The 21684-nt window shown below is 43.9% G+C and overlaps 1 protein-coding gene across 1 annotated transcript in view; it reads left to right on the forward strand.

The window, feature by feature from the left end:
- RCC1L (RCC1 like) overlaps positions 1-21684 on the forward strand; it is a 109593-nt gene that overhangs the window by 48928 nt on the left and 38981 nt on the right. The window contains exon 7 of the mRNA XM_069226912.1: positions 17180-17361. Within this exon, the coding sequence (XP_069083013.1) occupies positions 17180-17361 (182 nt within the window). The remainder of the gene's footprint in view (positions 1-17179; positions 17362-21684) is intronic.

The raw sequence follows: 21684 nt of genomic DNA on the forward strand, positions 1-21684 counted from the left end.
TCTATAACTAAATCCTCACCTGCCACTAAGCGTAAGAGGAAAGCCAGGACTATTGATGCCCCTTCACCTCCTATGAGAGGGTCAGCTGTAGGAGAGCAAGGTGAAACAGTCAACCTGGGTACGATACAAATACCGGACTGGGATATCGTCGTCCAAAAGTTTATAACCCCCCTGAGAGATAGATTGGGGAAATTAAAAGTAGCAGTAGAGAAAAGATTTAAGATTATGTCAGCGACAGCAAAGGTTGCTCCCGATGGGGCCTACAGTTGCCACAAGTAACCCTTAAAAGAGCCCTTCGGGCCATCCTTCTTCATTGAATGTTCTCCCCCTTGAAAGTACTAGTCGGGAAGAGATAGCAAGAAGCAGTCGACTGCGCCCTGGCCTATGTTTGCAAGATAAGCAGCATGCATCCACCTTAGCTCCTATAGTTAATCTACCTGCTCCAAATGTGTCTTCAACAGTTTCTAATGTGGCGCCACAAGAGTCTTTAGCCGTTACATCATCTTCATACTTACCAGTGAATAATCTTCCTCCTGCTTGCTGTCCATATGTTGTTTTTTTGGCCGGTGTTCCTTCTGTGTCCAACTCACATTCAGAATCTACTCCCTAACTTCAAAATATGGTTTGTCACTGGTTAGTTCAAGTTTGATGTCTGTGATTATGGAAATATCTTGCTGACTCGCCGTGTCGCCTGGATTGGTCCCTCTGATCAATGTATCTCTGGTGACTTTATTATTGTCAATTTTAGGTATCCACGCCTGGCAGAGACAAATCTTTTCCAGCCTTTTGAGACTCTTGGCAACCCTAATAAAATTAGAGTGTTACCTCTTGGCTTTTTCTCTAGACCAAATAACCTCCGAAAGCCCATGATTCCTTCTTCGGCTCGCCTAGTACAGTCCTTCCTAGGTGTTTCCAGTGTTATATGTAAAAATCGTTTTGATCCATTGGTAGATCTTAACGAGGTGGACTGACAGTATAGGGGCCTACAAAAGGTATCCTTATGTGTTGGGGGTAGGGAATTGGACAGGGTGTCCTCTTTAGACCCGCTTCTTATCATAGTGTGTTTTCACATCATGTTGAGCCTGCTTTAAAATGGGCCTCTTCCACCACTTCCTTGCCTTTGTTAAATACCTTATCGAGGGAAAGGGGTCAAGGAAGTTAGGTGCATTGTAATAGCCATGGTGGTGACAGACAGTTTTCCCTGTTAAGTTGGAATGTGGCCGGCTTAAGAAACAAAGGGGGTGATTCTAAGTCTGGCGGGCGGCGGAGGCCGCCCACCAGACTTCCCCCCTCCAGAATACCGCACCGCGGTCGGAAGACTGCTGCGGCTATTCTGTGTTTTACACTGGGCTGGCGGGCGACTGCCAAAAGGCCGCCCGCCAGCCCAGTGTAAAACTACCTTCCCACGAGGACGCCGGCTCAGAATTGAGCCGGCGGAGTGGGAAGGTGCGACGGGTGCAGTTGCACCCGTCGCAAATTTCAGTGTCTGCAAAGCAGACACTGAAATTCTTTTTGGGGCCCTCTTACGGGGGCCCCGCGACACCCCATACCGCCATCCTGTTCCTGGCGGGAGAACCGCCAGGAACAGGATGGCGGTATGGGGTGTCAGAATCCTCCATGGCGGCGCAGCTTGCTGCGCCGCCATGGAGGATTCATTTGGGCAGCGGAAAACCGGCGGGAGACCGCCGGTTTTCCACTTCTAACCGCGGCCGAACCGCCGCGGTCAGAATGCCCAGCGGGGCACCGCCAGCCTGTTGGCGGTGCCCCCGTCATTTTAGCCCTGGCGGTCTTGGACCGCCAGGGTTAGAATGACCCCCAAAATCTTCAACCCTGTGTGGCTATCTTTTATTGAAGCTTATGAATTTATCGTATTTCAAGAAACTTGGGATACCACTTCCCGAGTTTCAAATGGTTTTTCCTGCTATTCCTACAGTGCTGGTGCTGCTTAATTCAGGAGAGCTAGTTGCGGTCTTGCTATGTGAGTGAAGATTAATATCAGAATTACTGTTAGTTATAGCTACAGGTAGTTCTGCTTATCAGGACTTATTTATCAGAGACAAAAAGCGGTGTTTTAGTTTATATTTAGCAAATTTTTATAACAATGTTTCCAATACTTATAGTGACCTGTTTGAGGAGCTATTTAGTTTTATTGGAGGCCTAAAGTTTTATGGGAAGAGCACCACTCAGCAAAAGAGCATTTTAATTTGTGGCGATTTTAATGCTAAAATGGGCATTGTTAAGACGGATTTTGGGCTAAGGAGTATGGTTAAGGAGGAAGTACCCTGTGATGTGAGAGGATTGTATCTGCGGAATCTAGTAGCCCAAAGTGACTTGAAACATGTAGTTAATTTTTTCCAAGGCTCCAACCCAGATAAGCCAACGTATAGAGGAGGGGAGTCATGGTTCTGTTATTGATTATATATTTGCCACAAAAAACTGTCTTCAGTGGTGTAAAAATAGCATGGTGATAGAAACTTTATGGAGTGATCATAATGCTATCCACCTAGATGTTTGTTTTCCCTTGAACAAGGATGCCAACCCAAAAGTGTCTGATGGCATCAATAAACATATCAGGGATGGTTTAAGGGTAGTGTGGCATTTAAAAGACCCTATAGCAATGCTAACGGGCCTTCTAAAAGACAATCTCTTCATTATTTTGGGTTGTCTAGAGGAAGGATCTGGGGTTGAGTTGTTCTAGTGCTATATGCTATTGTGTGAAGCGGTCAAGAATATGTTATCACAACCTTTTAAACCTAAAATAAATAGTCCCTGTTGGTTTGATGCACAGTGTTCTATTGTGAATCGCCATTTGAGATCAGCGTAAGTGACGCTCCCTAGGGATAAAAAAAAGAGGTTCAGGAGGCAAGATGCTTTTACAATGCGGCCATAAAAGAAAGGAAGCACCTTCTATTTAACAAGGACTGGGAAATATTGGAACGGGCTGCTGCTCAAAGCAATAGCAAGGTGTTTTGGGAGAAAGTTAATAGGCTATGTAAAAGGGATGTGCCACAAACAAACCATTTAAGCAGCAGTATTTCAGGTCAAGATCGGGTAATACACTTTAAAAATGTTTACTCACAGGTAGTAGAGAGAGAGCTAGAGACTTACGGAGGGCACTTGCGTCTGCTGGCCTGCTGCAAGTAACAGTTCAGGAGGTTGAGATGGCTATCTTTTCGAGCACTGGTGGAAAGGCGCCAGGCCCGGATGGGATTCCTATAGACCTATTTAGATGTCATCCGGGCCTTTGGGGACCTCTACCTGCGAATGTATTTAATAACTCATTATGCAACAAGATACCCAATTTTAAAAAAAGGAGACATGGGATGTTACAGGCCCATATCTTTAGTTGATAGCTCTGTTAAGATAATAGGGAGAGTTCTTTTTAATCGTTTGCATGCTTGGACCACAGAGAATAAAATACTGTCTCCCTGCCAATACGTTTTTTGACCAGGTTTTGGGACTGTAGAGCAGTGCTTGAATTTACTTCTCATTGTAAGTAAATATACTGTTGCCAAGCGTGGCTCAATGTACCTGGCATTTATGGATCTTTCTACTGCGTTTGACAGGATAAATAGAAGTAAGCTTTGGATGATGTTAATTAGCTTAGGAGTGGATGTTGCCCTAGTGAACTTTTTGTATGGTCTACATGGAAATTTAGGTGCTAGGGTGCGTTATGGTCAGTAGGGTGAATTATCAGACACCTTTTCTCTAGAAAGTGGTGTTCGACAGGGGTGTGTTTTAGCACCTCTCCTTTTTGTCCTCTACATAAATGAGTTACATGACAGTCTCTCTAGCTCCGCACAGGATGTACTGTTAATTGCTAATCTCCCTGTGCCAGTTCTGTTATATGCTGACGATGCGGTTCTGTTGGCCAGAACGCCGCGCACCTATCGAATCTTAGTTGACGCTTTTGTGACCTTTATGCATAACTTAGACATGAACATTAATTTTAGTAAATCATATGTTCGATGGCATCTGTCGCTGTAGATACGCATGTTTTGCAATAGCTCGCCATCTGGTGTTGGGCCGGAGTGTTACAAGTTGTTTTTCTTCGAAGAAGTCTTTCGAGTCACGGGACCGAGTGACTCCTCCTTTTGTCTCCATTGCGCATGGGCGTCGACTCCATCTTCGATTGTTTTTTTTCCGCCATTGGGTTCGGACGTGTTCCTGTCGCTCCGAGTTTCGGAACGGAAAGATAGCTAATTTCGGAAGATTTTCGTCGGTATTGTTGCGTTCGGGATCGGCGTAGTTAGATTCAACACCGCGTCGAAGGATCGAAGAGCTCCGGTGCCCTTCGGGGGTAGTTTTTTCGATCCCCCGTCGGGGCCTGGTCGGCCCGACCGCGTGCTGAAGAACACCGATGGAACGGACCCCGTTCCGTTTCTGCCCCAAATGCCACAATAAATACCCCTATACAGACCAACACTTGGTCTGTAACCTGTGCCTGTCACCTGAGCACAGTGAAGACACCTGCGAGGCCTGTCGTGCGTTCCGGTCCCGAAAAACACTCCGAGACCGTTGAGCCAGAAGACTTCAGATGGCGTCCGCGCCGACAGCCCACCGAGAGTTCGAGGAACAAGAAGAGGAAGGTACCTTCTCGATCCAAGACTCAGACTCCGAAGGATTCGACGATACACAAACCGTGAGTAAGACGTCGAAAACCACACAGAGGAAGATTTACAAGGCCCAGGGGACGCCACTGCCACCAGGCCATGGCTCCACCCATAAATTCGGTGACCGACCGTCGGCACCGAAAAAGGCCCAAACAGTGCCGAGATCGTCCGACTCCGGTCGAGACACCGGCACGCAGCCTTCTCGGGACCGAGAAAGTGCTGGAGACAAGCCTCGACACCGAGATGCCGGTGTAGACACGGCTCGACGCCGAGACAGCGGCCCCGAAGAAGATCGGCGCCGACAGGTTTCGGCCCCGAAAATGAAAAAAGTCACCTCGGAGCCGAAAAAGGACGCAGACAGGGTTTCGGTCCCGAAACAAACTGCAACCGACCCAGCTTCAGGCTCTTATACAGAAGAGCACTCGCTAACCTCCCAAATGCAAAAGCATAGGTTTGAGGAAGAGCTACAATCAACTGATGTGGACCATACGCAAAAGCGTATTTTCATACAGCAGGGGACAGGAAAAATAAGCACCCTTCCCCCTATTAGAAGAAAGAGAAGGTTGGAGTTCCAAACTGAACAGACACCACAACCAAAAGTGGTGAAAAGAGTTACCCCACCACCCTCTCCTCCGCCCGTGATTAACGTCTCACCAGCACAAACTCCATCACACTCCCCAGCTCACACCACCATAAGCCAGGGTGACCAAGATCAAGACGCATGGGACCTATACGACGCCCCAGTGTCAGATAACAGTCCGGAGGCATACCCTACGAAGCCATCTCCACCAGAGGACAGCACCGCGTATTCTCAAGTGGTGGCTAGAGCAGCACAATTTCACAACGTAAGCCTCCACTCAGAACAGGTCGAGGATGATTTTTTATTCAACACACTCTCCTCCACCCACAGCTCATACCAAAGCCTGCCTATGCTCCCTGGTATGCTCCGGCACGCAAAAGAAATCTTTAAGGAGCCGGTCAAAAGTAGGGCAATCACACCAAGGGTGGAAAAAAAGTATAAGGCGCCTCCTACAGACCCGGTTTTCATCACTACACAGCTGCCACCAGACTCTGTCGTTGTAGGAGCAGCTAGGAAAAGGGCCAACTCCCACACATCTGGAGATGCACCACCCCCAGATAAAGAAAGCCGCAAGTTCGATGCAGCTGGTAAGAGAGTCGCAGCACAAGCTGCAAACCAGTGGCGCATCGCGAACTCCCAGGCACTACTTGCGCGCTATGACAGAGCCCACTGGGACGAGATGCAACATCTCATTGAACATCTGCCCAAGGACTTACAAAATAGGGCAAAACAAGTGGTTGAGGAGGGACAGACCATTTCCAACAACCAGATCCGCTCCTCCATGGACGCTGCAGATACAGCTGCACGGACAATTAATACATCTGTAACTATCAGAAGGCATGCATGGCTCCGAACGTCTGGATTTAAACCAGAGATTCAACAAGCAGTTCTCAATATGCCTTTTAACGAAAAAGAACTGTTCGGTCCGGAAGTGGACACAGCGATTGAGAAACTCAAAAAAGATACGGACACTGCCAAAGCCATGGGCGCACTCTACTCCCCGCAGAGCAGAGGGAATTACAGCACATTCCGTAAAACACCCTTTAGAGGGGGGTTTCGGGGTCAGAGCACACAAGCCAGCACCTCACAAGCAACACCGTCCAGTTACCAGGGACAGTATAGAGGAGGTTTTCGGGGACAATATAGAGGAGGGCAATTCCCTAGGAATAGAGGAAGATTTCAGAGCCCCAAAACCCCTACTACTAAACAGTGACTCACATGTCACTCACCCCCTCCACACAACACCAGTGGGGGGAAGAATAAGTCATTATTACAAAGCATGGGAGGAAATCACTACAGACACTTGGGTTCTAGCAATTATCCAACATGGTTATTGCATAGAATTTCTACAATTCCCTCCAAACATACCACCAAAAGCACAAAATTTGACAACACATCATTCCAATCTCCTGGAGATAGAAGTGCAGGCACTATTGCAAAAGAATGCAATCGAATTAGTGCCAAACACACAAATAAACACAGGAGTTTACTCACTGTACTTTCTGATACCAAAGAAGGACAAAACGCTGAGACCAATCCTAGACCTCAGAGTAGTGAACACTTTCATCAAATCAGACCACTTTCACATGGTCACACTACAAGAAGTATTGCCATTGCTAAAACTACACGACTACATGGCAACTTTAGACCTCAAGGATGCTTATTTCCATATACCAATACACCCATCGCACAGGAAATACCTAAGGTTTGTATTCAAGGGAATACATTACCAATTCAAGGTACTGCCTTTCGGATTAACAACCGCACCAAGAGTCTTTACCAAATGTCTAGCGGTAGTCGCTGCACACATAAGAAGGCAGCAAATACATGTGTTCCCATATCTAGACGACTGGCTAATCAAGGCCCATTCGTTAATAGAGTGCTCAAATCACACAAATCATATCATACAAACCCTCTTCAAACTAGGGTTCACCGTCAACTTCACAAAATCCAAAATTCTGCCGCGCAAGGTACAACAATACCTGGGAGCATAATAGACACATCAAAAGGAGTAGCCACTCCAAGTCCACAAAGAATTCAAAATTTCAACACCATCATACAACGCATGTATCCAACACAAAGGATACAAGCAAAGATGGTACTACAACTCCTAGGCATGATGTCTTCATGCATAGCCATTGTCCCAAACGCAAGACTGCACATGAGGCCCTTACAACAGTGCCTAGCATCACAATGGTCACAAGCACAGGGTCACCTTCTAGATCTGGTGTTAATAGACCGCCAAACTTACCTCTCGCTTCTGTGGTGGAACAACATAAATTTAAACAAAGGGCGGCCTTTCCAAGACCCAGTGCCACAATACGTAATAACAACAGATGCTTCCATGACAGGGTGGGGAGCACACCTCGATCAACACAGCATACAGGGACAATGGAACGTACATCAAACAAAACTGCATATAAATCACCTAGAACTTCTAGCAGTTTTTCAAGCACTAAAAGCTTTCCAACCAATAATAGTTCACAAATACATTCTCGTCAAAACAGACAACATGACAACAATGTATTATCTAAACAAGCAAGGGGGGACGCACTCCACGCAGTTAAGCCTGCTAGCACAAAAGATTTGGCGTTGGGCAATTCACAAACAAATTCGCCTAATAGCACAATTTATACCAGGGATCCAAAATCAACTCGCAGACAATCTCTCTCGAGATCACCAACAGGTCCACGAATGGGAAATTCACCCCCAAATTCTGAACACTTATTTCAAACTCTGGGGAACACCTCAGATAGACTTGTTTGCAACAAAGGAGAACGCAAAATGCCAAAACTTTGCATCCAGATACCCACACAAACAGTCCCAATGCAATGCCCTATGGATGAACTGGTCAGGGATATTTGCTTACGCTTTTCCTCCTCTCCCTCTCCTTCCTTACCTGGTAAACAAACTCAGTCAAAACAAACTCAAACTCATATTAATAGCACCAACTTGGGCAAGGCAACCCTGGTACACAACGCTGCTAGACCTATCAGTAGTACCCTGCATCAAATTGCCCAACAGGCCAGATCTGTTGACACAACACAACCAAAAGATCAGACACCCAGATCCAGCATCGCTGAATCTAGCAATCTGGCTCCTGAAATCCTAGAATTCGGGCACTTACAACTTACCCAAGAATGTATGGAAGTCATAAAACAAGCCCGAAGGCCATCCACCAGGCACTGCTATGCAAGTAAATGGAAGAGGTTTGTTTGCTACTGCCATATTAATCAAATACAACCATTACACACAACTCCAGAACATGTAGTGGGTTACTTGCTTCACTTACAAAAATCTAACCTGGCTTTCTCTTCCATTAAAATACACCTTGCAGCAATATCTGCATACCTGCAGACTACCTATTCAACTTCCCTATATAAGATACCAGTCATTAAAGCATTCATGGAGGGCCTTAGGAGAATTATACCACCAAGAACACCACCTGTTCCTTCATGGAACCTAAATGTTGTCCTAACTAGACTTATGGGTCCACCTTTTGAACCCATGCACTCCTGCGAAATACAGTTCCTAACCTGGAAGGTGGCATTTCTCATCGCCATTACTTCCCTAAGAAGAGTAAGCGAGATTCAGGCGTTTACAATACAGGAACCTTTTATACAACTACACAAGAATAAGGTCGTCCTAAGGACCAATCCTAAATTTTTGCCAAAGGTTATTTCACCGTTCCATCTAAATCAAACAGTGGAACTTCCAGTGTTCTTTCCACAGCCAGATACCGTAGCTGAAAGGGCACTACATACATTAGATGTCAAAATAGCATTGATGTATTACATTGACAGAACAAAGAACATCAGAAAGACTAAACAACTATTTATTGCATTTCAAAAACCTCATGCAGGAAACCCAATATCAAAACAAGGTATAGCCAGATGGATAGTTAAATGCATCCAAATCTGCTACCTTAAAGCTAAACGACAGCTGCCCATTACACCAAGGGCACACTCAACCAGAAAGAAAGGTGCTACCATGGCCTTTCTAGGAAACATCCCAATGCAAGAAATATGTAAGGCAGCCACATGGTCTACGCCTCACACATTCACCAAGCACTACTGTGTAGACGTGTTATCCGCACAACAAGCCACAGTAGGTCAAGCCGTATTAAGAACATTATTTCAGACTACTTCCACTCCTACAGGCTGATCCACCGCTTTTGGGGAGTTAACTGCTTACTAGTCTATGCAAAACATGCGTATCTACAGCGACAGATGCCATCGAACTGAAAATGTCACTTACCCAGTGTACATCTGTTCGTGGCATCAGTCGCAGTAGATTCGCATGTGCCCACCGCCTCCCCGGGAGCCTGTAGAAGTTTGGAAGTTACCTTCAACTATTTGTATACGTATCATCTCAACCTTAAATAGGTGCATACTTAGTCACTCCATTGCATGGGCACTATTACTACAATTCAACTCCTACCTCACCCTCTGCGGGGAAAAACAATCGAAGATGGAGTCGACGCCCATGCGCAATGGAGACAAAAGGAGGAGTCACTCGGTCCCGTGACTCGAAAGACTTCTTCGAAGAAAAACAACTTGTAACACTCCGGCCCAACACCAGATGGCGAGCTATTGCAAAACATGCGAATCTACTGCGACTGATGCCACGAACAGATGTACACTGGGTAAGTGACATTTTCAATATGTATTATGACCATTGGACATGGAAGAAGACCAGTAGTGGCCTTGAGTGTGGGAGATAATTCCCTCAGTGCTGTCAGGAATTGTTGCTATCTGGGACTGGATTTTTCTATTGGGTATCTTTAGCCTGCCAGAAACTGGGTAGATCCGCTGGCTTTTTCATTTAGTAAGGAAAGATGGTAGGTCCACGATCATACCATTTATGAAAATGAAGTGTGTGGTGCAATAATAAGGCGAGCCTTAACAGGGAAATAATTAGGGATTGTCTAAAATTGGAGAAAGAGCCCACTATCCCATGGCTAAAGAACATAGCTAATTCCTTGACCAATATTGGCCTCTCAGACCTGTTTAACAACCCTGAGATGATTGCTAAATCAGATAAGAGGGTGGTGAGGCAGAGATTCGAGGAGTACACCACCAGACAGAGGATTCATGATGCTCTTAGCAAATCGAGTATCTGTAATTTTTATTTTACTCTAGCGGCTGGTGATACTCCCTTGCACCTTATGTTAGAGCTATCAAGATGGGAGGGATCAATACTTCTTAGGTTTAGGTCAGGTACAGTATGGCGACTACTCTGTTTTAATGATGGAAATGACATGTGGGGTACTTTGCTGCCACCTTGTCCCTGCAATGGTAGGGCAAAACAGTCCCTACTTCATTGTATGTTTTTCTGAGACTTCTACAGGAGATTTTTCCAGATATGCCTTAAGCCCTTGTTAAGAAAATCAGCTATTAGAATGTGCAAAGAGGTTTTAATCTTTCTTCAGCTGTTAGGTAATACATATGTTTGCATCAGTGTGTGTAGTTTTTTTTAAACAGGCTATCCGCAGCAGGAAAACAATGGGGGACATCTAGTAGGGTATTCATTGGATTGGTCCCAATTATGATCATATTGCATGCTAATGTTTATCGTTAGACCCCCTATTAGACTATAAATAATCAGTCAATTGTATATATGTGCACTTTATGCAGTTATGTCTCCCAGCTGAGGGATTTAATCCAGTATGGTTTTAGATAATTGATCAATTCGAAATGGGAGAAAATTGGAACTGTATATGTTTAAGAACTTTAGATGGATTTAATATTTTATGTAGTATTTTTGTAATTTTATGATATGAATATATTTTATTGACATATTTGGGAAAGTCTCTCTCTTGTTAAAAAGTTGTGGTGCCTTTCTACCTTAGTACTACTTCAAAGTGAGCCCGCGTCCTTTTAACATTGAAGTGCACCTGCATCTAACCTCGCCCATTTGAGCTGATGACCCCGTTGTATGTTGCTCACTGACTTCTTTGGTGAGCCAGGAAATCCTTGTTCCAATTGCTTCTCGCGACCTCCAGCCATGTATTCAGTTGTAGAACATAGAGTACCAGAAAGATCCTGGGGAATGTGCTTGCTTGTGGTTAGAGCAAGCTTAGTGCTATTCCGTCCAGCACCAAGATGTCTAAGGCTCATGTCTCACTCCTCTGGCGAAGCTGTCCACTTCCTCTCACCCACCCCTTGCGCTGCATGTTTGAAGGCTAACATCACAACGCCGCCTACGCACTACATGTTTGCAAACAACCTCTCCCACATATCCTGTCCACTGCAGTCCCACAACACTTCACCTGCATTCAGTGTCAAACAGGTAAGGCATGGCCTCCTGTTACACAGCACCGACTCTACCCTTTTCGCCATTTATGCATTAATGGTGACACCAACTCAAGAGTGTGCATTGGAATCATGTTAATGGCAGGCCGGTCACGAGAGTTTTTGTCAAGCCACACTTGGGCCTTAAGGGTACATGTTCATACATGCTTGCTTTTCCTTCATCGTTCCTAAACTTGCTAGTCCTTTCTGCTGCCCTTTTCACGCATACTGAAATTGTTCAATCTCACCCTTCACATTACACCCTCCCCCCATCTCCATGATCCAGCCACACCTTCATGCTTTGCGGGGCAAAATGCTTTATGGGGCATTCCTTTTACAAAACATTTCTGCCCATAACTCCCCATGTGGTGGTCCTACGACAATGGGACCAGCATCAAAATGCTCAACACAACACACTCTTTCTCTCTAGGTCATCTCTGGGTCCCCCACACTAGGTTGGATGAGGCCAAAATAATAGCCCTTCTCACCATTCAGTGTCTCTTTTTAGTTCTCTCATGACAAGACCTTTTGTTTTACAACTGGGAGTAGTTTGTGTTTTAAGAGCCTTGTTTGTAATGTTATTCTAGCAGGCCTGCTAGGCCTGAAAATGTGTAATGCACTACACCCTCTACGGGTTAAATATATGTTTACACTGGATTACGTTCTGCCATTCTGTTTTCATGTGGGTATGCTCTCTAGGTTCTGACTATATGGTTACATAACCATGTGTTTTTTTTGTTTTTTGTTTTTAATTTGTTTTTTTTACAAATGCTGTTTATTGTGGTGCCCTCTAGGGGCTGTTCTGAGCATTAGAGTCAAGATACTACAATATTCGCTGCACTCAGAAACTCACCCCAGGGTTACACACTGATAACCCAGCAGTGCTAATTTCTGGATGAGACTACCAAATATGATACTTCAAGGTATCAAAAGAATCATTACATTAAACCCTACTTGTTGCCCAAGTCGAATTTATTATGACTTCTGCACAAATGGCAACCTTATAAAGTTGCTATTTGTGGCCCTAAGTTTCGGGTGACCATTTATGGTTTTTCAAAAGCTGTTGTCCTCAAGACAGCCTTCGGCCCTCCTGGATAAAGGTATGAATGACTGTCGGGAGGAACACAAAGGATCTGACAAGGTAAGAGATGAGACCTCCCACCCGCAAAGGGGAAGCCGCCTTTGAAGGGCAAAAGGTAGTTATACATGATAGGCCTTTTTTTTTTTTTGTTAACCACTCTGCGGCATTACCAGCATGTTGTACATAAGAGGCTTTGTTGAACAATAGGGACAAGAAACAATACTCAAAAAGCCCATAATAACAATGGCAGAGAAAAAATTACATCTTTACTTTGGAGCTATGCCTGAAATATAAGGTCATATGCATGATCATCTGTCATGAAAAGTAGTATAATGGGCTACTGTTGCAGGACCTGTAGGGGTGTTTGTGGGCCTTATGGGAAGGGAGGGATATTTTATTTTACTGGTGTTTTATAGGATGTTAACAGTTTACATTCAGACATGTAAAACCTTGCTAAAATTGTTATAGGTTTCTTTGAGTTTGATAATATTGAGCATAGAATGCAGATTTTTTTTTTTTTTTTACTTGCAAATTGACATTTGATTTTGCCTTTGTATATTTTAAACGTTTACAAATTATCTTACGTTTGCAAACTAGTACTGCTGTATGTGCCTGGATTTTTCCACGTAATATTTTAAGAGCCCCCTTTTGTAAAGAAGGCTCCCTTTCTATTTTGAAATAATTGTATTGTCAAGAAAAGAGGGATCAGTGCAAGTTGTCAAATGTACACACAATAAGACGCCTTGTATTCCTAGCCTAGCAGGCATGCCCGTTTCTGATTGGCTGATGAAAGCAGTGTAATTTAAACTGTAGTAAGCGTTATATTTAATTGTGATCTGCCAGTATTTGGTGTGATTTAGAAGATAAATTGCACCTGATTTGTGTGAGGCTGCATAATCTGAGTTCCAAGTGCTCAGATTATTTACTCACTGATTGGTTAGCAAGGTAAATCCAGTTTTGGAACTCAAGCACTATGAATTCAATGTGTCAAATTTTGGGCCATCAAGTGAGTCTTGTTGCCGATTTCCAGTATGTGGGTGAATCAGGGATGCAGTTGCATGAAAGATGACGATTAGGCCTGGGCAGAGTACAAAGTGACAAAAAAACTCCGCCACTCTAAGTAGAGTTCCACAAGCGGTGGAGTGTATTAGGTCTCACCGTTGGCGCTGATTTTTAGCTCGCGTGTTTGTCCCATGGTGAAAAATCAGCACGAACAGCACCACGCGCAGCGCAAGAGGGTGCTGCTTCTTTTCTGCCACTCGAGTAGATTTTCTATGAGAATGGAAGATTGCTCAATGCGGGCGGTAGCGACCATCTGCGACCGCCCGTGTTGAGAAATCTTGCTGGGAGGTGGTGATTTTCCTTGCTTGTGCTTGCCAACATAACGGTGGTGAGCACGAGCGAGGAAAAAACTCTGTGCTTTACATGGAGTGGTGAAAAACTCCCCAAACTCCGCGAACGGAGTTCACTGCCCATCCCTGATGCCGATTAGCATTGAAAGAGATGTAGGAGAGCACATGGAAGGCTCATATGATACCCATGTCTGCAATGGAGGCCTTGTGGTATGCAGCCGCCCATTGTTGGTAGTGGTGATGGAGGTCCAGAGAATAAGTATGCTGAAGGATGAGGAGGAGTGCTGAGCCCCAAATTATTCGAGGCAGACAAAGCCACTGCCATGCCCCTCTTTGTTTTTGTGGTTTTCCTGGTGAAGAGAGGGATGTATTTGCTTTCCCCAGTTGTGAATGCTGAATCCTGCATTTCATATGTTGCCTACAGAGCTGCAGCTCGGTGCATTCATTAAGTATGCTTCTGGCCATAATCAAACTACATCTCACTCTTACAAGTCTGAAGCTGGGAAGAATTAGACAGTGAATCACACAACAGGTTACAGGTCCTTCTATTCCTGCACTACAAGTTAGAGTTGAGAAAAATCTAAAATGCAGGACAGATGCATACATATCAGGTCTGAAATGGAGTGAGAAAGCATTAACGGCCTCAAATGGTGCACAACATAAGAAATTAATTTGGGCAGATAACTAGTTCACTGTATTCAAAAATAAATTTGAGAACCTCATTGCCAGTGGAGCTAACACATGTCCAGAATCATAGTGTTTGAAAATGCAGTACCTAAAAGCAAAGGTGACATTGTTGATATGGAGGGACGTAATGTAAAGTTTTAGTAGTGTGGTTATATCCATCATGGATCTCAGTTCTTAAGTGGCGTGGCTCAAAAAGTCAAGTACTGCAGCAAATATTAGAGTCACAGCATGACATCCGAGTGCTGAAGGAGTACATTACTGAATCACACTGGAGAAGTTATTTTCCATCTCCTGAGTAATGTTTGTCAGCAGACATCTGATGGATCTAGAATCGGAAGGGTGGTCTCGAGAAAAAGTTACTCACTCCTGTGGAGGAGAGACGGGGAAAAGTTTTAAAGCAGCGGCATTTAAAAGAAGTAGAATTTGGGTGTTTTCCAGTGTGCAGTAAAACAGTGGTGAAATGTAGAGTTATTCCATCTTAGGAAATACCAGGGGCAAACGTGTGCTGGACTCGGGGGAGCACATTTAAGAGAAATATGGAGCAGCTGTTTAAAAGCTGGTCTGTTTTTCTGTGCAGGTGGAATCCTGTCTGCACTTATAAGGGGGATTAGAGATCCCCCTGCAGGCAGGTGCAGTGAGTGTCTGCACCCGCCTGCAAGGGGATGTATGAGGGGTCCATGAGATCCCTTTTCTCACCCTAAGACTGCTGCCTTTAGAAGGTGCACTGTAAGTGTGCCACCTTTTTGTGGCTCACTTTTAGTGCGCCTTCTAAAGGCATGTCTGCCTTTGCGCCCATGTCGGAAATATGGAGCGAGCGCAGAGGCAAAGTGATTCCCTCATTTACAGGGGGGCCACGCCTCCGATGACAGTGCTGGCACTATATGTGCACCAGCGCTATCGGTATTACAGAAAGGGCTGCATTATATATAATACACATGTAGAGGTATTCCAAATTGACAAAGCCTTTTTTTACATTACTGCTGGCATCCGGGGCGGATGCACTGAGGTGATCGCTGCTAGTAATCTTGCATATAGTGACCACTACTACTCATGGGGCAGACCGAAAAGCTCTGTTGGTCCTATATGCAGCACTCTTAGCTCCAGAAATGAATCAAGCACTTGGGATCAAAACTAAGTGAGAGACAGATTTGGGCAACGACTTCACAGACAAACATTGGCCAATGGCGTTAGGTCATGTCAAGCAAGTATCTCGGGATGCATGCCTTACATTTACACAGTTTAATTATCTCCACTGCACTTATCTCACCCTCCCCTCCTCATCGGCTCCACGTGATGTTCCCAGGGTCCTCTCCTACCCGTCCCAGAAGTAGATACTTGGACGCTACATTCCTACTCATGGTTTGGGCGTGCCCACCACTAGCGCATACCTGGGCCCAAGTACTGGAGCACGTCTGCAGGGATAGACACCCAATTAACCCCTGACCCGTCATTTTGCTTATTGGGCATAGTCAGACGTGAACACTACTTACAATTAGCAGATTTGGCATTCATCTTACTTAAGAAGTTGATAACCATGTCATGGAAAGCAGCCCACCACCTAAAGTCTCGATAGGGCTTCAAATGATGCATAAATGGATGATAGCAGAGGCTGATGCCTTATCAGCTGCTTCTGCGGGGCGGGTGCCATCACACTTTGGAACACATATACTAAAGCTTTCCGAAAGGTTATATCCTTCCTCTCCTTGAAGTTGCTTACTTTCCGCCTCCCCCACAGCTGATGCTCACCTGAATCTTTTTGTTAGTTATCATGCCTTGTCGCCCTCCCTTCAAACTTGTAGATAGACCTGCTTGCTCTCCTCATGCTCCCCTCTGTATATGTTGTGCCTATACACATCATTCCCTGGATTGCTCCCCTGGGTCCCACGGCCGGGACGGGGAAGACCATCCCACCCACATGCCAGTGTTATAGAGGTTATTGTTGATCTCATCTGGTACAGTCATAGTATTGTATGATATGAAGCATAAGCTTAAATATGAAACCCTATATACTGTAAATTGTTGAGTGCCTCTGTTTCCTGCAAGGTTGGTCGATTGCACTCTTATCATGGATATTCATGAAGTTATTGCACAATATAAGTATTTGCACCTTGAAAATGGCAATAAAGAGATTAAAAAAATGGTGACCACTAATGTAAACTTGTATGACATGGTCTCTATTACAACACCAATAAATTAGTAGCTCAGAATGATTTTAATTGAACATTAAGTTGCTTTTACTACAGAAAACATTGGAGAGCCATACTTAAGCTAAGCAGACATTCCAGGTAGGGTTTCAGTTTCTTTTGTAAAGGTCTTCAGTTGTAGTGAAAGGTAATTATTGTTGATTATTAACAATTGTATAAAGGTTTAACTCCAGCTTCGCCTTCTGTGACGTAGGAAATATAGACCTCTCAAAAGGGTGGGAATATAAGTTGGTTCGAGGGTTAATGTTCTAAGTCTTACAGTTTTCTTGCATGCTATGGTGTACACTATATTATTTTTTGCTTAGTTTATTTTCTCTTATACAACTACAAATTGTAGCTTTATTCAACTTTTTTTCCTTGTCATGGTAGGACTCGGCCATTACAATTCCACTGGCACACCAACAAAAGTGAATGGCGACATTGCAGGAGTGAACATTGTTCAGATTGTTACCTATGGAGATTGCTCCCTGGCTGTTTCTGATGATGGGGACATATTTGGCTGGGGAAACTCTGAATATTTGCAGCTTGCAGCCGTCACTGAAGATACACAGGTAAACAACTTGCATGGTTTAGAATACAATTTACATGTGGTTGTCCATTAAAAACTTTTTTCATTTTTGTTTTCATTTGGTGTCACTTGGAGTTACGGTGTTTTGTATAATAAATACACAGTGAACACAAAGACAATTTTGTCCAGCTTTTCTCTCGATTTTCTTTTAGATTCTTTAAAATGAGTCCATTCATTGAGAATGAGATGTAAGAACTAGAATCTCACTACTCTTAAAAGTATCTTGCTTAAGATCTGCAGTCACACGGAGATATTTATTAACAGGGGCAGAAGCTTTATCTTTGATTACGCTTCCACCCAAGTTGAGAAAGCCCCTTTAAGCAAGATCTAAACATAGGCAACATCAATTAAAATTATATTAATGAACTAGCGCGTTTACAATTGTTATGCATTTCCTGCAAGTCTCAGTTCATGTTGCCTTCCTAATTTTTTAGTTGACTATGTATGATCGTTAGGTTCTGTGTGAAGTGCTGTGTCCCTTCTTCTGGTACAAGTGTTCTGCATAAAGAACTCAAATACATTTCCTACGATTATTGGTGACTGTGTGAAAAAGCGCTAGGGGAATCCACTAAAGAAGAAACCAACTTCACCTCAAACTGATAATGGAGAATAAAGTGATTTAGTTTTTTTGTTTTTTGAATGCATGTTATTCTGTTTTAAAACAGAAGAGTGTTATAGGTTGCGCTCAAATATGTGAATTCTACTTAGTATTATTTAGTAAAAAGACACTGTTCAATTAAACGCTTGCAGTAAACACACAGAAAAACATCCTGGGCCCAGTCCTTAAGCATTTTTGCACACATAAGTACACCCAGATTTGTAAGGAAGTTCTGTTGTGATTTCACATGCTGATTCAGTATTAACGCAGTTTTATGACTGTATGTTGACTGTATGTTGAACGGGGAAGGTATAACAGATGTGGCTTTTGAAAAAAAGAGTTGATTTGCTGCTCATGAGTTCGAATTCCGGCAAGGGTGGCTCAGCTTTCCATCCTTCTGCATGTCGGTAAATTGAGTACTATAAATTGGATAGTGACAGTAAATGTTATCTACAATGCTAAGGAAGGATAGAAGTGTTATATAAAATATTAAAATACAACAAATGATTATACATAAAAGTGTAACATTGTTGCTATTCACATGTAGCACATGTAAACTTACCTGTGCTGAATCCTACAGTCAGTACCTTTCCAGGATAGGATTGAGAAAAGAAACCCATCCTATTTAATTTCAGATAGGGAAATTGGTCTCTTCATAGGAAAAACATATTTTCCCTATTGAAAATAAAATATGTTCATTTTAACAACTGATGCAGGCCCTGCACCCTGGCTGGCTACCGGTGGTAAAGTGCTCCTCTTCTGACAGTCTGTATAGTTACAACCAGTCTCTTTTCCGTTTTCCATTTGAGATACTTCCAGCCATCTCACTTTTATGAAACTACTTGAAACATTGGCTGTTTATACGTTGATTCTTGAGCCTCTGTGTCCATAGTTAGCACCCATGGGGGCTAACAGATATCTTTTGTGCAGTATACGATACTGTGAATAAATAAACCTACATTAAAGCATAGGCCTTATGGCATGCATGGGGCCCCATACATAGATATGATTGATGCAGAACTTTCCTGACACATCAGTGGGAGATGAACCACAGTGCCAGTCTGTCTCTTGTTAGATGGAACTATACAAGAAACCCCAAAGTAGGAAACATGTCTGCACCTCATAGAGGATGTATCCCTACATGAAGCTAGAATTGGCTGTTGGGTCATCTGGTTGAAGACCATGTGAGGGTTAGGGGTATAAACCATGCTCATGTGCTATTTCTGTCCCCACTAGGGGATGTAATTAGACGGTGTGCAAGACCTGTGTGCTGCCCATTCAGAAGATACCTCTTGGCCAGCATGTTGGCAAATGCAATGTCAAATCTCCTTGGGGGCTGTGATGCAGAAGAGTGATGGTTCCATGTTAAGCAACCAAGAATGCTCATGTTTGGAGACTTATTCACAACTACCACACACCTTTCTCTGGCTCAGGCCTGAGGGACCTGCTGACCTCTACAACAACTTAAACTGCTTATTTAAACAACTTGCGTCATCCTTTCATACTTTTGCTGATAATGCTTCTCATACATCATCGTACAGTGTTCTTATGGACCAGCCTGCTGAACTTTGGGACAGACCATCGCTCATCAGAAAAAAATGATTCTGATGGCTTTTTCTAACCACACATTCCTCACCTTGCTGCTGCACGTCACTGGGTGGTATTGTATGGCTCTGTGTGGCTCCACACTGCACCAGTAGTGATGGAGTGCAGCCACATACCCGTGCCACTATTATGCACTGACACCGGTTTCTTTCTGCATGTACCTTCTAATGCTGATTGGCAGCTCTGCTCCCAAATTTGTCGGTTTTCAACGACTTAAGACTTAAAACAGTTTTCCTAGGAAACTGTGTCCTCATGGATAACGGCCACATTCAAGCCTTACTGCGAATGCAGGAAGATGATGTCATCACAGATATGCACAAGGTTTGTCTTTGGTTTCTGGACTATGGACACGACTATAAGGTGTGTGATAAGTGCACTCTCATACATCTGAAGGCAATTTGAGACGAGGAGATGAAGCTGTACATCACCACGTTCAAGAAGAAGTTGCAGCCTTCTTGTGGATCCCGCTACAAGGCAATGGCTAGTTAAAGAGGCAGGTTTTCTGTTTCTTACAGAATTTTAGAACTGTGGCAGTAGCTCTGATGTGCTAGGGCAGGTACTTCCATTCTATAGGAGCAAAGTAGGAGAAGGCACGACTGCCGGATGTGGTTCTTCACATGTGCGGTGTGTGTGCAGAAGAAGTCTGGCAGAACAGAAGTGTATGTTTTTGGAAAGTTTTGTGGTTGTTCAGGTGCACGGGGCCAATGTTGTGTAAGGCTTTGTATGTGTGTGATGAGTATGAAGTATGCACTTTGCGGATTGGGAGCCAATGGAGCTCCTAGAGGTGCAGAATGATGTGAGTGCCGGGTGGGAGGTTGAGGATGAGCCTTGCCGCTGAGTTTTCTATAGTCTGGGTTTTTTTTGTCAGTTGAGCTTAGAGTGCATCACCAGCCCTACTGGTGATGAGGTCTTGTGTCTCAGTTCTTCAACTGTTGGGGAGCCCTTTGAAGATCTTCTTGAGCATTTTGAGTGTGTGGAAGAAGGAGACTGAGACTGTGTTCACTTGGCCAGTCCTGGTGAGTTGGTTGTCAGTCAATTACTATTCTGAGGTTCTTTTGCATGGGTTGCCAGGCCTGGGAGTGGGTCTGAGTTCAACAGGCCACAATGTTGAGACCCAGAGCAAGTGTCTTTGCTTAAGACTACTACTTTTGTCTTGTTTGCGTTGAGCTCGAGGCAGTTGGCTTTCATCCATCTGATGATTTCTGTCATGCAGGTGGAGAAATTAGTCCAGGTGTTCAGCTCTTGCAGAGGGAGCGTATGAGCTGGGTGTCATCAGCATCGTATTAGATGTTGACTCTGTGGGCGTGGATGATGTTGGCAAGTGCAGTCATGTCGGCCTTGTTCCCAGGCATCTGGGTAGGTGGGCTGTGATGATAATCGTTTAGGTTGAGGGTTGCAGAGGAGAAGTCATCCATTCTAATGTCTTGTCTGGAGCACGATTTGAGCAGTAAGATAAGAATCTGAGTTCTAGATTGCTGTGAATCGAAATGTAATTATTTTGAAAGAGAATGCCTACTTTTGTAATTTTGCCTTCAAGGATTCCGATTCCAGTTTGGAAAGTTGTAGTTTAACCTATCCAGGTCACTGGGATCTTAGAAGGACCTACAATAATATCACTTTTATGCTGTTAAAAGGAACCACAATAACCTAAATCTCCTGAGTTGACTTTGATTCTTGGTCACGTCTGTATGAGTTTTATTTAATCTCTATTATACAATGGGGAATTCATACAGGTGGCTTGAGGACAGATTTGAGAAGCAGTGCTAAATCATGTTCTGTGTCTATGTTGAGTTGGCATTAGAGATTGAGCCTTGGCGAAGCTATGTGAATCCATGGCTAGGACCACAATTGTCATCAATGTAAAATAAAATGGAACCCTGGTGCTGCCTCCTTTGAAAATTGCAGTAATTTCTTGTAATTCATAAGAACAGAAAAACAACCAGGAAAAATACTTTTCTTCTCTACCTGCATGCACATCTCAAACTTTATGGTACTGGTACTGGAGATTCTTAGAGCAAGGAAAGAGAGGACTAAAACAAGCATTTCATTCTACTTTGCAAGCTTTCATTTTATAATTAATTACCCACACTCTTCTATTCTTTC

Source organism: Pleurodeles waltl, chromosome 3_2 (genome assembly GCF_031143425.1).
Source record: "Pleurodeles waltl isolate 20211129_DDA chromosome 3_2, aPleWal1.hap1.20221129, whole genome shotgun sequence".
NCBI lineage: Eukaryota > Metazoa > Chordata > Amphibia > Caudata > Salamandridae > Pleurodeles > Pleurodeles waltl.